At 42.3% G+C, this 14,662-nt stretch overlaps 1 protein-coding gene across 1 annotated transcript; it reads left to right on the plus strand.

Annotated features, from left to right (window-relative positions):
* Window positions 1-12,889: 12,889 nt before the first annotated feature.
* On the plus strand, window positions 12,890-14,437 carry LOC311223533 (dynein regulatory complex subunit 3-like; the record flags this gene model as incomplete). Its single annotated transcript, XM_084308314.1, has 1 exon — window positions 12,890-14,437. The coding sequence occupies one exon, from the start codon at window positions 12,890-12,892 to the stop codon at window positions 14,435-14,437; it is 1,548 nt and encodes a 515-aa protein (XP_084164440.1).
* Between the last annotated feature and the right edge of the window lie 225 nt (window positions 14,438-14,662).

Consider the following 14,662-nt stretch of genomic DNA (forward strand, 5'->3'; position numbering starts at 1 on the left):
CCCTGTCTGTGAGCAGGTCTCCACGGCCTTATATGGGTATCTTCCTGTTCCCACCTCCCCATCACTCTGCCTACCTGGGCTGGCCTACACACCTGAGCACCCTCACGCCATCACGGAGCCTGGATAAGAGGCCTGCACCCCTGCTCCGAGTGTTGTTTTCACCTCCCTTGGACCTCACCCCTCCGGCCTGCACCCCCACTTACGGACCTCACCAGCCTGCACCTCACCCGGGACCGCATGGAACACACGTCACTCACTTGCCTCCTCTCACTCCCAGCTATTCACTACCTGCCCCCTTGTCATTCCCTTGGTTTTTATTAAATAACCTAAACCGCTTTGTTCTCCTGTGCCTTGTGTTCTGCTCTTGGTTTCTCCCGACACCCCCCCCATAACACCTGCTCATCAGGAGCAGTTAGGGGGTTAAGTGTCTCGCTCAAGGACACTTCGACATGCTGCCCGGGAGGAGCGGGAATCGAACCGGGAACCTCCGGATTGCCAGACGACTGCTCTACCTCCCCCGAGACACTGTCGCCCCAGTTCGTCTGGATTCGTTCCAGGGTAAAACTAGGTTTATTTTACGTTACGGATGGAAGGCTCTCTTGCTGAAGATGGCAGGGGCGTTAAGGCCCTCACTCGCACTCCAACGTCACAGGGTCAGAGGTCGTGTGCAAGAGAGATAGAAAGACTTTCTAGTAGGGATGTTCGACATTGGCTTTTTAACCGATATCTGATATACCGATATTGTCCAACTCTTAATTTCCGATACCGATATTAACCGATATATGCGCGGTTTCCCCCCCAAAAAAACGGAATAATTTCAGGTAATTAACATTACATGTCTATTGTTGTGGAATTAACACAACATTATGCATACTTTTCACAATAAATAAAATAAGAATTTGTTCGTACTTGCTTGCCTGGGTAAATAAAGGTTAAATAAATGTAAAAAGAAATAAAAATAAATAACGATAATTTTCAATATAATTTTTATTTTATTTTTATTATTATCTTTTCCCCTCTTCTTCTCTTCTTCTTGTTTTTTCTCCCATCCCAATGTTAGTCGTTATGCCAATTCCCAATCCCCCCTTCCTGGTCGTTGCGCACTCTACCCCCTACCGTCGGTCTGGGAGGGCGGAGACTATCACATGCTTCCTCCGACACATGTGTAGCCAGCCCACCGCTTCTTTTCACCTGGCAGCGCGGACTCTCACTGGGAGAGTGTAACGTGTGGAAGGTCACACTACCTCTCCCAGATCCTTTCCTTGCTGTGCAGGCGCCCCGACCGAACTGTAGGAGTCGCTGTTTACAACGACCAGGACCCACCCACGGCGGCTTCCCACCCGCTAACACTGCCAATTGTGTTAGTATGGACGGTCGGCCAAGCCGGAGGCACCACGCCGGATTCGATCCCACTGGCTCTGTGGTGGTAGACAGACGCTTAGTCCGCTGCGCTACCCCGGCCACCCTCCTATATTACATTTTAATGCCAATATCGGCCGATACTATCGGACATCCCTACTTTCTGGCCATTTCCGTCAGCTCATTTGTTTTCTCCACTAAGAGGCATTTCAGGAAGGTTGTATCGTCTCGGGTTGATTATACATCAAAACCTGTGTTGAGTGTAGACACTCCAGAACATTTACAACAAGCGGTGCAGGGGGAAGGCTAAGAGAATCATCAAGGACTTCAGCCACCCGAACAACTGCCTCTTTGAACTGCTGCGGTCAGGCAAGCGATACCGGAGTCTTAAGGCGAGCACAGAAAGACTCAGAAGGAGCTTCTATCCCCAGGCCATCAGGCTGCTCAACGAACAATAAACACTATGCAGCAACCATCAAATGCACACAGCACACACGCACACACTCACTTTAAACGGGCAACTCACTGCAGCACCCACTTTACACACTTTAGAACACCTAAACACACTTTACACTTTATTTATTGGTAAATGACTTGCACTACAACTCGCACACCTTACTGTAAATTGTACCTAAATTGTACCTCATCCCATTTCTGCTCTGCACTATATAGTATTGTATATTAGTACATTGCATAGTATATTGTATATTGTATGGTAACTCAGTTACTTCTATTCTGCATCGAACATTGTACATATGTCTATACTGAACACTGTGACCTCTATTTTTACTTCTATTTTACATGCTATACTATTTTATTTCATACTATCTTGTCTAACACAGTCTCTGGAGCGAAACAGTAAGAAGCATTTTGTATAAAAGTATTCTGTACTTCTGTATGACAACTATTAAAGAAACTTGAAACTTGAACTTGTTCAAAGTTGTGAGGATTAAAATTACTTTTATGAAAAAAAAAGCTATTATAATGTTCCTGATTACACAGACATCAAACACGCATACCTTCTGACTTCCCCTACTTAAAACTCCCCCTACTTCCCCTACACTTCAATAAGTCACAAAGGCTTATACCTACTTGAATACATCCAGAACATGAAAACACAATATTATATTTTGTATAAAGAAGATTAATTAAATCCGTAAAATGTGGTATTTCTTGTTCAAATCTTTGTCAGTGAAGTCATAAAATGAGACACATTCCGATCTTCCTCTTAATCACTCCTTTCCTTCCTGCTAAGTGAAGCGAGAAACCTGACAGCTTTCACCATTCAGCTTTAGTCCTTATATGCCTCGGTACCTTCCTGAAAGGCGCCTTTGCCCGATGTTTCTAAAAGTGGAAGTCTGTGTGTGTGTGTGTGTGTGTGTGTGTGTGTGTGTGTGTGTGTGTGTGTGTGTGTGTGTGTGTGTGTGTGTGTGTGTGTGTGTGTGTGTGTGTGTGTGTGTGTGTGTGTGTGTGTGTGTGTGTATATATCTATATATATAAATAAATAACTTGTATGACAGTGAAGGCAATACAATTAAAAAAGGACCCAGTCAGTTGTCAGTATTGGTCTTTAAATAATATTCCATAATACGTTTTAGTATGTAGGATGAACACACCTTGCCTTTGCCCGAAGTCTCTAAAAGTGGAAATCTGTGTGTGTGTGTGTGTGTGTGTGTGTGTGTGTGTGTGTGTGTGTGTGTGTGTGTGTGTGTGTGTGCGTGCGTGCGTGCGTGCGTGCGTGCGTGCGTGCGTGCGTGCGTGCGTGCGTGCGTGCGCGCGTGCGTGCGTGCGTGCGTGTGTGTGTGTGTGTGTGCGTGCGTGCGTGCGTGTGTTTGTGTGGTGTGTTCACACGACGTCTCTGTGTATGTGCGTGTGTTCATCCTACATACTAAAAGTTATTATGGGATATTATTTAAAGACCGATACTGACAACTGACTGGGTCTTTTTTATTTGTATTGCCTTCACTGTCATACACGTTATTTATTTATATATATACTATATATATATATATATATATATATATATATATATATATATATATATATATATATATATATATATATATATATATAGAGAGAGAGAGAGAGAGAGAGAGAGAGAGAGAGAGAGAGAGAGAGAGAGAATATACATACATAGATATATATACTGTAAGATGAAACAATTTTTCAATCATGTGAAAAAGGCATAACAATGATTTGATTTACTATGTACTTTAAATAAATAAACAATGTATAATTGTGTTTAATCTCTCGTTTATGTGGGATATTGTTATTGCTAACAGTAATTGGAGCATGCAGGTGTTTTTCTGCAAATCAGAATCATTTAAATTTAAGTTGTAAAGCATTATTCAAATAGAACATCTGTTTTACTTTTAAATTGAATTACAAATGGTTAATTAATTGGTGCAGAAATGTAGATTACATTTTCAAATTTCAAATGTTGTCATTTATCTGACGCTTTTATCCAGCTAAGGGTCAGTGGCATTGTTTTTCAAATAGTATTGAACTTGAGTGTTACACTCTGAGTGCATAGTAGTATATAAACATATTAGCATGATAGGTAGTAGTATAAGAATAGTAGTATAGTAGTAGGGTACATAATAGTAAAAAGATACTAAGTAAGAGGGTTCATTTTTGGCCCGATCCATAGATGTATGACTTGGCCATAATAAGGTAATTTATAGGCCTGATATTCTATATTCATATTTCAAATTGCATGTGTCCGGATGGCAAAATTCAGTACTGTATCTACAAAACCCCCTGTACTGTAGATCAGTGGTTCTCAACTGGTCTAGCCTCGGGACCCAACATTTTCCTTAGTCATTAAGTCGCGACCCACATTTTTGAACCACTATGATTTATTTAAAAAAAGAAAATTGCAGTAATACACAATCTTTCATGCACTGTTAAAAACATGAAATAAAAACAAAAAAGTGCAACAAAAGTGCAACTAGGGCTAAAAACCCAATGAAATAAAATAATAATAAATAATATATGCTTCTTAGCAGATTTCTTAGCTTAACATCTGAAGAAAGTGATGCCATCCTTTTTTCAGCACATCGCCTGCTCCACCAGGGGAGGAAACACGCTGGATCATTGTTACACCCCGTTCAGAGCCGGCTACAAGGCAGTACCGGCTCCTCCATTAGCGGGGGCCACAAGCACATCGGACCATGACTCCATCTTGCTTATTCCTGCCTACAGGCAGAGGTCACGTGACGCCGTCATGTCACGTGAGGTAAAGAGATGGTCCGACCAATTGGAGGCCACGCTTCAGGACGCTCTCGAGGATGTAGACTGAGGAATGTTCCAGGGAAGCGCCAGTGACGTCAGCGAGTTCGCAGACACTGTTGTTAGCTTCATAGCAACCTTAGCTGATAGTATCGTCCCCACAAAAAAGGCGAGGGTGTTCCCGAACCAGAAACCGTGGGTGGACAGTACTATCAGAGCAGCTCTGAAAACTCGCACCACTGCTTACAACCTGGGCAGAGAGACAGGAAACATGGAAGAGTACAAGGCAACAGTCTATACTCTGCGCAAAGCTGTTAAACTTGCTAAGAGGTCGTATGCTGACAAGATGGAGCCACAAATGGCACAGAATGACACAAGAGGCTTATGGCGGGGACTGCGGACGATAACTGACTACAAAGTCAAATGGGGAGTGACGACGCCTCTCTCGCGGACAAACTCAACTTCCTCTACGCTCGGTTTGGTGCAGACAGTGGCGACTCTAGCTCACCGGCTAGTGACGTCACTGGCACGCCGGCTGTCGTGGAGGGGGGGGCATCCGCAGGGGGGCGGGGACGGTCTCTCATTGACAGAACACAGTGTGAGAAGAGCATTTATGCAGGTGAACACCAGGAAGGCTGCTGGCCCAGATGGAATAACAGGACGCATACTTAAGTCCTGTGCTAACCAGCTAGCCCGTGTTCACCACCATATTTAATCTATCCCTGGTGGAGTCAGTGGTCCCTGCCTGCTTCAAGATGTCTACCATTATCCCGGTACCAAAGAAATCCTCCCCAACAGGTCTCAATGACTACAGACCGGTGGCACTCACCTCTGTGGCCATGAAATGTTTCGAGAGGCTGGTTAAGGATCACATTTGTGCCTCCCTCCCCAGTGATATGGATCCTATGCAATTCGCATACAGGCCAAACAGGTCTACTGATGATGCGGTCTCCCAAGTACTGCACAGCACCCTCTCTCACCTAGAATGCCAGAAGGGGGGCTATGTGAGACTGTTGTTCATTGACTACAGCTCAGCGTTCAACACCATAGTCCCCACCAGACTGGTGGACAAGCTGATCGAGCTGGGTCTGAGCTCCGCTCTGAGCGCCTGGATACTGGACTTTCTGAGTGAAAGGCCCCAGGCGGTCAGGGTGGGGCGTCAGACCTCCAACACCATCACCCTGAGCATCGGGTCCCGCCAGGGCTGTGTTCTGAGCCCCCTGCTGTACTCACTATACACAGTGGCCAAGTTCAGCTCCAACTCCATAGTGAAGTTTGCGGACGACACAGTGGTGGTGGGGCGGATCTCGGACAACGACGAGAAGGCCTGCCGGGAGGAGGTTGAGGTACTGGAACGCTGGTGCCAGGACAACAGCCTGCTCCTGAAAATTGGTAAAACCAAGGAGCTGATCGTGGATTTTAGGAGAAGACAGCAGGGGACACACACACCACTGAGGATAAACGGGGCTACCGTGGACAGGGTGAGCAGCTTCAAGTACCTGGGGGTCCACATCTCAGAGGATCTGACATGGACAACTCACATAGACTCAGTAGTAAAAAAGGCGAAGCAGCGCCTCTACCACCTGAGACAGTTAAGGAAGTTCAGAGTATCTGGGAAGATACTCCAGTCCTTCTACTCCGGAGCTGTAGAGATCATCTTGACTGGAAACATCACTGCCTGGTATGGAAACAGCACGGCACAGGACAAGAAGGCCCTACAGAGAGTGGTACACTCAGCCGAGCGTAGCACGGGTATTGCACAACCACCCCTGCAGGTCCTATATAACAAGAGGTGCAAATCCAGAGCCTGCAGAATAATGAAAGACCCTCACCACCCCAACAACAGCCTGTTCAAGCTGCTGCGGTCAGGCAAACTCCTGCGAACACCAGCAACTAGGACAGAGAGACTTCGGCTCAGCTTCTTCCCACAGGCCATCAGAGCCTTGAACACTGAACTCTCCACACACAAGCACACATGAGCACACACAACACACACACTGTATACGCTCACACACTAGCAGCCACTTTAACCTGAGCACACACACACTCATGCTGCACACGCTCACACTCATGGTCACTTTACAAAAGGAAAGGTCACTTTAAGAATAGTATAGTATAACTTGAGATTGTATAATATAGCATTGTATAGCAGTGTACATAAAGACCCAGTGCCTCATCCGTAGCTAACACTGTATTGCACTATCACAGGACCTAGCATGTCCTACCATGCTCTGTAAAAACTATGTACATATACCGATATGCCCTACTTTAATTACTTGTATTATTGCACAATGTCGTTCTATTGGATTCTTATTATATTATTATTATTGTATTATGCACAATCGTTGCGGGCAAGACCCCCCGCATTTCATTGTATACTTGTATGCCGTGACAAATAAAACTCTTGACTTGACTTGACTTGAACATAACAGACCTAAGTTTGGGGGAACTAATGGGATAACTGGGGTTGCAACAAAAGTGCAACAAGGGCTAAAAACCCAATGAAATAAAATAATAATAAATAATATGCTTCTTAGCAGACTTCTTAGCTTAACATAACAGACCTACAGTAAGTTTGGGGGAACTAATGGGATAACTGGGGTTGCAACAAAAGTGCAACTAGGGCTAAAACACAATGAAATAAAATAATAATAATAATAATAATAATAATAATAATAATAATAATAATAATAATAATAATAATAATAATAATAATAATAATAATAATAATAATAATAATAATAATAATAATAATAATAATAATAATAATAATAATAATAATAATAATAATAATAATAATAATAATAATAATAATAATAATAATAATAAATAATAATATATCCTTCTTAGCAGACTTCTTAGCTTAACATCCCATCTAATGGGATAACTGGGGACGTTGTTTGCCCACTTTTCCTATTAACTAATTGAGCGCCAATCACGAGATATCTCGTTTCTGAGAGCCAGCTAAAGAGATCTCGTTTCAGTTCTTTTTTTTCAATTTTCTTATTCTAAACACTCGTGCGGGCCGCGTGAATATTAAAGGCAACCAACTTGTGTTCAGCTTTTCTCTGATTGGCCACAACCCCACGCCGCTAGCCCGCCCCCTTTTGCCGCGATCGCGGCAGGAACCTTCAAGTTCCCTGGTGCAAAATAAATCTGGTAGTTGGTTTATGACGTTAATTAATAATAAACACTGTTAGGACTCTTAGGACTATCTGACTCTTAATAATAAACACTGTTAGGACTATCTGACTCTTACTAATAAACACTGTTAGGACTATAAACACTGTTAGGACTATCTGACTCTTAATAATAAACACTGTTAGGACTATCTCGATTCACGCGTCACTACTGTAACTAGAAACTCTGGGTGTCACTGTCACTGTACATCAGTGTGGAACTGTACGCTGTAACGTTATTATTTCGCGTTTTTAACGTCATAAACCAACTACCAGATTCACTCATCACTGTACATCCGTGGAGGCTGCTGAAGCGCCAGCGGGGCGATGCGGTGGTTGTCCCCGGCTTCCGTGCGCCGCCGCCGGCTTGACTCGGTCCAGCTCCAGCAGCAGCAGCGGCCGTGCTCCGTTGTAGAAGCCCTTCAATGACAGAGCTCTCATATTTTGCGAATGCATAAACTATATCTTAAATTATGGCTATGTGTCTAATATGGCTGTCGCTTATCAATGACTTCGCGACAGCCATATTAGACACATAGCCATAATTTAAGATATAGTTTATGCATTCGCAAATATGAGAGCTCTGTCATTGAAGTGGGTGGTGGCAGCGTTACTAACAGCGTTCACCCTGATGTAAAGTAGCGATTTTTATTGTTTTGTCATGACAAACCAATTACATAATCCCAACATATGTGTAAAGAAACAACATATTCCAGTTAACGGTATATTTTTTTAATGATTCATTACGGTATAAATTAGGTTAACTGGAGCTGCGTATTGCTGGCTCTCATATTTGCGAATACAATAGCGTGCACCCTGATTCTACAATTCTACAACGGAAGACGGCCGCGGGCGGCGCAACTCTCTGCCGCGCCGCAGCGCGGTCACGTCGCGCGGCAGCGCGGTCACGTGGCCGTGTGGCCAATCAGAGAAACGCTGAACGAAAGGCTGAAAATATTCACGCGTGCAGGCCTTGTGAGTGAGACTGGGACCTGCAATGACGATTGAATCCCGACAGGTGGCAGTAACGCCTACCTTATGAACTGCATGGGCTGAGAGTAACCAAATCACTAGGGATCACTTTAGCCCACCAGAATCAGTATGATATTATATACACTATTGTTTCAGCTACCAGAGAAGAAAACAACAGGGCAAGATTCCATATATTACACATCTCTGCTTGTTTACTGAAATACTACATATATATTACATATCTCTGATTGTTTACTGAAATACTACATATATATTACACATCTCTGCTTGTTTACTGAAATACTACATATATATTACACATCTCTGATTGTTTACTGAAATACTACATATATATATTACACATCTCTGCTTGTTTACTGAAATACTACATATTACACATCTCTGATTGTTTACTGAAATACTGCATATATATATTACACATCTCTGCTTGTTTACTGAAATACTACATATATATTACACATCTCTGATTGTTTACTGAAATACTACATATATATTACACATCTCTGATTGTTTACTGAAATACTACATACAGTATATATTACACATCTCTACTTGTTTGCTGAAATACTACATATATATTACATGTCTCTGATTGTTTACTGAAATACTACATATATATTACACATCTCTGATTGTTTACTGAAATACTACATATATATTACACATCTCTACTTGTTAGGTTACTTACTGGAACTAGTTGTTCCTCCTGCTCACTACACCACGCTGTCCACCTCATGTGAGCCTCTTCAGGGTCAAGCCAGAGGAAATCATCAGAGAGGGACCCAGCCTGTGTCACAGCTGTCTCCAGATGCCTGATTATGGAATAACTGTCTCCAATCTGTTAAGGAAACAAGCAAAAGCAAAATAATGTTAAAATCATGTTATTGACGATTTGACTGACTTGGTGTTGTCCTCGACGACCAGTTGGAACTTCTCTGCTCACATCGCAGCGACAACCAGAACCTGCCGATTCCTCCTGAGCAACGTCAGAAGGATCCGCCCCTTCCTGACAAAAGAAGCCACCCAACTCCTCATCCAATCAACAGTCATCTCCCGCCTCGACTACTGCAACGCACTGCTCGCTGGCCTCCCGGCCACTGCCACTAAGCCTCTTCAACTCATTCAGAACGCAGCGGCCCGCCTGATCTCAAACCTACCGAAGTCGGCCCATGTCACCCCACTTCTTAGGGACCTGCACTGGCTCCCCATTGCTGCACGAATCCGCTTCAAGGCCCTCGACCTAGCATACCGTGCGGCAAAGGGAACCGCTCCCGCCTACCTCCGGTCAATGGTCTCTAACTACACACCCTCAAGACCCCTACGCTCTGCATCTTCTGGCCGCCTCAGACCTACTCCTATCCAAGCTCCGGGAGGGTTATCAAAGAGAAGTCGCCTATTCTCAGTCCTACCCACCCCAGTTAGGACAGCCGAAACACGTCCAATCTTTCGCCGTCGACTAAAGACGCACTTCTTCAACCATTATCTGAATAAAAAATAAAAATAAAAAATCTAACCCTAACTAACCCTACTGTCATGCACTTGTCCTAATAAACTAACCTACACTGTAGCACTCAACACTTTGATGAACATTGTTGCTCAGCTGATAGAGTTGTGCCCTTCCTGATGGCTTGTCGTACAGAACATGTAAGTCGCTTTGGATAAAAGCGTCAGCTAAATGACTAAATGTAAATGTAAAAAATTTAAATATATTTTTTTTTATAATTTTTTTTGTTTAATAGTGTTTGTCAATTCAAAAAGAATTATAAAAAAAATATATTTAGTCAGTATGAAAGTCAATGTGATCTGAATAGTGAGATTTTTTCTTTTTTTTCTTTTATTCTTTATTATTATTATTATTATTATTATTATTATTATTATTATTATTATTATTATTATTATTATTATTATTATTATTATTATTATTATTATTATTATTATTATTATTATTATTATTATTATTATTATTATTATTATTATCATTAAATTGTTTCTTGTTTAAACTGTGGATTGTTGAATAAATGATTATTTTGTGTAAATTTGGTTGTACGCCGACAATCAAGAAATATTCTTCTTCCTGCTCCTTTTGTCCATTGTGAGTGTAATTTCACATTCTCCTCATTTGTGAGTCATGCTTATGGCTTTCTACAAAACACTGCAGCCATTCATTAGAATCAGGCTTGATAAGGTTTGCAACAATCGAAGGTCAGCATGTTCTTGCGAGGGGCCCCGTTTGCACCCCCTCAAAAGCCTATCTCTTACCATATAAAGCCCAACCCAATCAGAAATGAGCCTCCCCAAACTAAAACGCACCAATGATACGTCTCTATTCGCTATGCTTATAACGTAACACACTATGCTTTTGTTTGCTTTTTCGCTCTGGCAAACCTGTGTTCATGTACCTTGATATACACTCTGCCAAACTGAGAGTCCCTCCATGGATGTAAACCTTTTTTTTCAAATAAACCAACACGTGAGTATTCAGAGCCTTATCTCCTTGCTTCATTTGATTACTTGATTCTTGTCTGACCGTGTTACTGTTTGCTTTTAATGCCGGGCGAGAACCATGGTGGTCTGTACATTTAGATGCGCTCATAAGGCCTGTCCTGTGTTATTCTGCATTCATTAACCAATGATGACCAGTCAAAATCCACGACACCATGGTATGATATCTATGATTTTGTATGAAAAACTCTGATTGTATTGTTTCCATGTGGCAAATAAAACTCTGAATCTGAATCTGAATTTCATCCAGACAGATATTTGTTCATATAGGACTCTTCAGGTTCAAGCTGTGTCTCTTTCTTCACCAGGTGACATGTTGTTCCCCTCACAGCTCACACCGGAGAGAACAGAGATTTATAGTGAGGAATGTAGGGGAAAGGTAGGCCTATAGACCAAACTATAGGTCTAACTAACTAACTATAGAACTATACGGAGACCAAAGTGTCTCTTGACAACAACTCACGATTTAACTTTCTTTAGTCACATATCCCTAATGCAGGCTATGGGGCAAAGGTCCCTTATTCCAAGGTCAAAGACACCAGAAGCAACCATTGTATCACTCCTATTGGATAAGATCAGATCTATTAGAGTTGACTTCAAATCACTTTAAATTAGGCCTGGTAGGCTCAGTAATCAGTTGGGTTAGGTTGAGATTACCACACACCTCTGTCCAATAATCAGACACATTAGTCAACCGATTTAGATTAAAATCACCCAAGATTTCTCAGATTTACTATATTGAGAAATAAAATCTGCCAATTTATCAAAAGCTCCAGATTCAGCAGAGGTGGGTCTATAAATCCCAATCACAACAACTGAATTACTAGGCCATAAATCTACCTTCAAAACAATACATTCAAAACCTATAGATAACATGCAGTATTTTTCTCTGGTGTATTTAAAACTGTCATGTCAGTAGGATTAGAAATGACCTTTTCTGTTATCAAAATCAAATCAAATGTATTTGTAAGGCCCGACAACACATGTTAATGTCCCCATGGGCCGGACACGTCTTCTTTAAACAAGTCAAGAAGAAACATAACAATAAGTCAAGAACAAAACAAGAACACCATAAGGTCCAACAAATGTATAAGTTATATCTTTAACTTAGGTTTGTGTGTCATTTAGCCCACCATAATCAGTATGATATTATACACTATTGTTTCAGTATCATACTGTGACATCACAAATGTTCTAGAATGTACTAGTATGACGTCATACTGTGACATCACAAATGTTCATGAATGTTCTATTATGACATGATACTGTGACATCACAAATGTTCTAGAATGGTCTATTATGACATCATACTGTGACATCACAAATTTTCTAGAATGTCTATTATGACATCATACTGTGACATCACAACGGAACATGTTTGAATACCATTTGAATAATATAAATAATAAATAATATATTATTTATATTATTCAAATGGACCTCAAACATGTTCCGTTGTGATGTCACAGTATGATGTCATAATAATACATTCTAGAACATTTGTGATGTCACAGTATGATGTCATAATCAAACATTCTAGAACATTTGTGTATCTATTCAACAGTCCTCTCAGAAGATCTCATTGTGCATCTTGGAACAGTACTGAACAGTACTGAATAGATGTTATGGAGGTTGTCCCCGAAGCCTGTGTGAACACGAAGCTGGGTCCCAATGTGGTGGATGAGGAGATGCTACGGAAAGCAGTGGAGGAGCAAGGTCCACAAGAGCAGGCTGGACGCATTGCCAAGGAGGAGGTCACCCAATTCAACACAGTCCTTCAGCTGCGTCTGGACTACAGAAATATCAGGAAGATAGACCACGTGTGGCAGTTCACATCCCTGACCAAGCTCCAACTCACCTCCAATATCATAGAGAAAATTGAGGGATTAGACTGTCTGACTAATCTGACCTGGCTCGATCTCTCGTTCAACAGCATAAAGAAGATTGGGGGTTTGGAGTCTCTGGTGAAGCTGCAGGACCTTGTTCTCTCCAACAACCGAATCTCTGTCCTGGAGAACATGGAGGCCCTGGCGCGTCTCCAGAGCTTCTGCATTGTAAACAACCTCCTGGGGCAGTTGGATGAAAATGTCATCTATCTCAGAAAGTTCAAGAACCTGCGCATCCTCAATATTGCCGGAAACCCCATCTGCCAGGAGGAGACCTGCACATCCTTCATTGCTGCTCACCTTCCAGACTTGGCCTACCTGAACTACAGGATCCTACACATACAGACAAAAATGGAGGCATTTGACAAACACAAGAATGACGTAGAGAAAATAAAAGAGAAAGAGCAGCACGAACAAAAGACTGCAGAAGCAAATCAGAGCCAAGAGGATGAACGGCAACTGCACATGGATGCCTTTGTGGAGTTCCTAAATGGGTCTGATTTGTTTGACAGCATGTTCTCAGGTGAACGTGATGCAAAGAGCCTTGCCTACCTGCCTGGAGCGGGTGATCTGCTTCAGACGTATAAGAACCACCTGGTGGCGCTGTGTGTCCAGCTGCTTGACATAGGCTTGGTTCAGCACAAGAGAAGAGAGACAGAGGTCGAATCCTTCTCTGATTGTCTGAAGGAGGCTGTGGCAGACAGTCAGCAGAGATCGTCAGAACAGGTGCAGTCAAACTTTAAGAAGATGATAGCTGAGTCGCACCAGTCGACAGACACTCTCCTGCTGCCCAGCCAGTTCAGTGAGGAAATCGACCAACTGTGTATCACACTCATGACGCTGGAGCTGCATCTGTTCGACCAGCTGGAGGACGTCTTCAAGGACTTTAAGAGGAATATCTCAGAAATGGTTGGCAGCTTCATTGAAACGGTTCAAGGAATATTCACTCAGTGTCGAGACCTGGTGAACCAAACCCACGAGAAGATGGTGGAGATCGCCACGGCCACCCTGGAGAAAGGGAACAAGACGGAGCTGGAGGAGCATGATGATCTCAGAAGGCTGCTTCTAGACAAAGACACGGTGATGAACGCCCTGAACGACTCCCACAACAATCAGCTGCTGAAGGTGGATGACCGCGAGAACATGTTGGTGAAACGTATCAATGGCTGGGTAAGCGACGTCTTGAAAGGGATTCAAGATGAGGAGATGAAGCGCAATTTGAAGCGTGTCTTAGAGATCCACAACTACATTGGCCATCTGAGGGATCAGCTGGAGGCGTCGCAATAGCATGACCTGTGGGGACACTACAGGCTAAGGTCCCTGCGTTATTCATTTGTGCTTTTATATATTTTTATATGCACATTTACATAACTTGTATGGATACTTTGTATGGAAATTCATTCATTGTGAGCCAGTAAAATGTGTATTGTTCGTAAAAAAAAATAAAAATATATATATATATATATATATATATATAAAATTAAATAAAAAAAACTGAGGATGGCAGTAATA

The sequence above is a fragment of the Notolepis coatsorum genome, assembly GCF_963971535.1.
Source record: "Notolepis coatsorum genome assembly, chromosome: 2".
In the NCBI taxonomy this organism is placed as follows: domain Eukaryota; kingdom Metazoa; phylum Chordata; class Actinopteri; order Aulopiformes; family Paralepididae; genus Notolepis; species Notolepis coatsorum.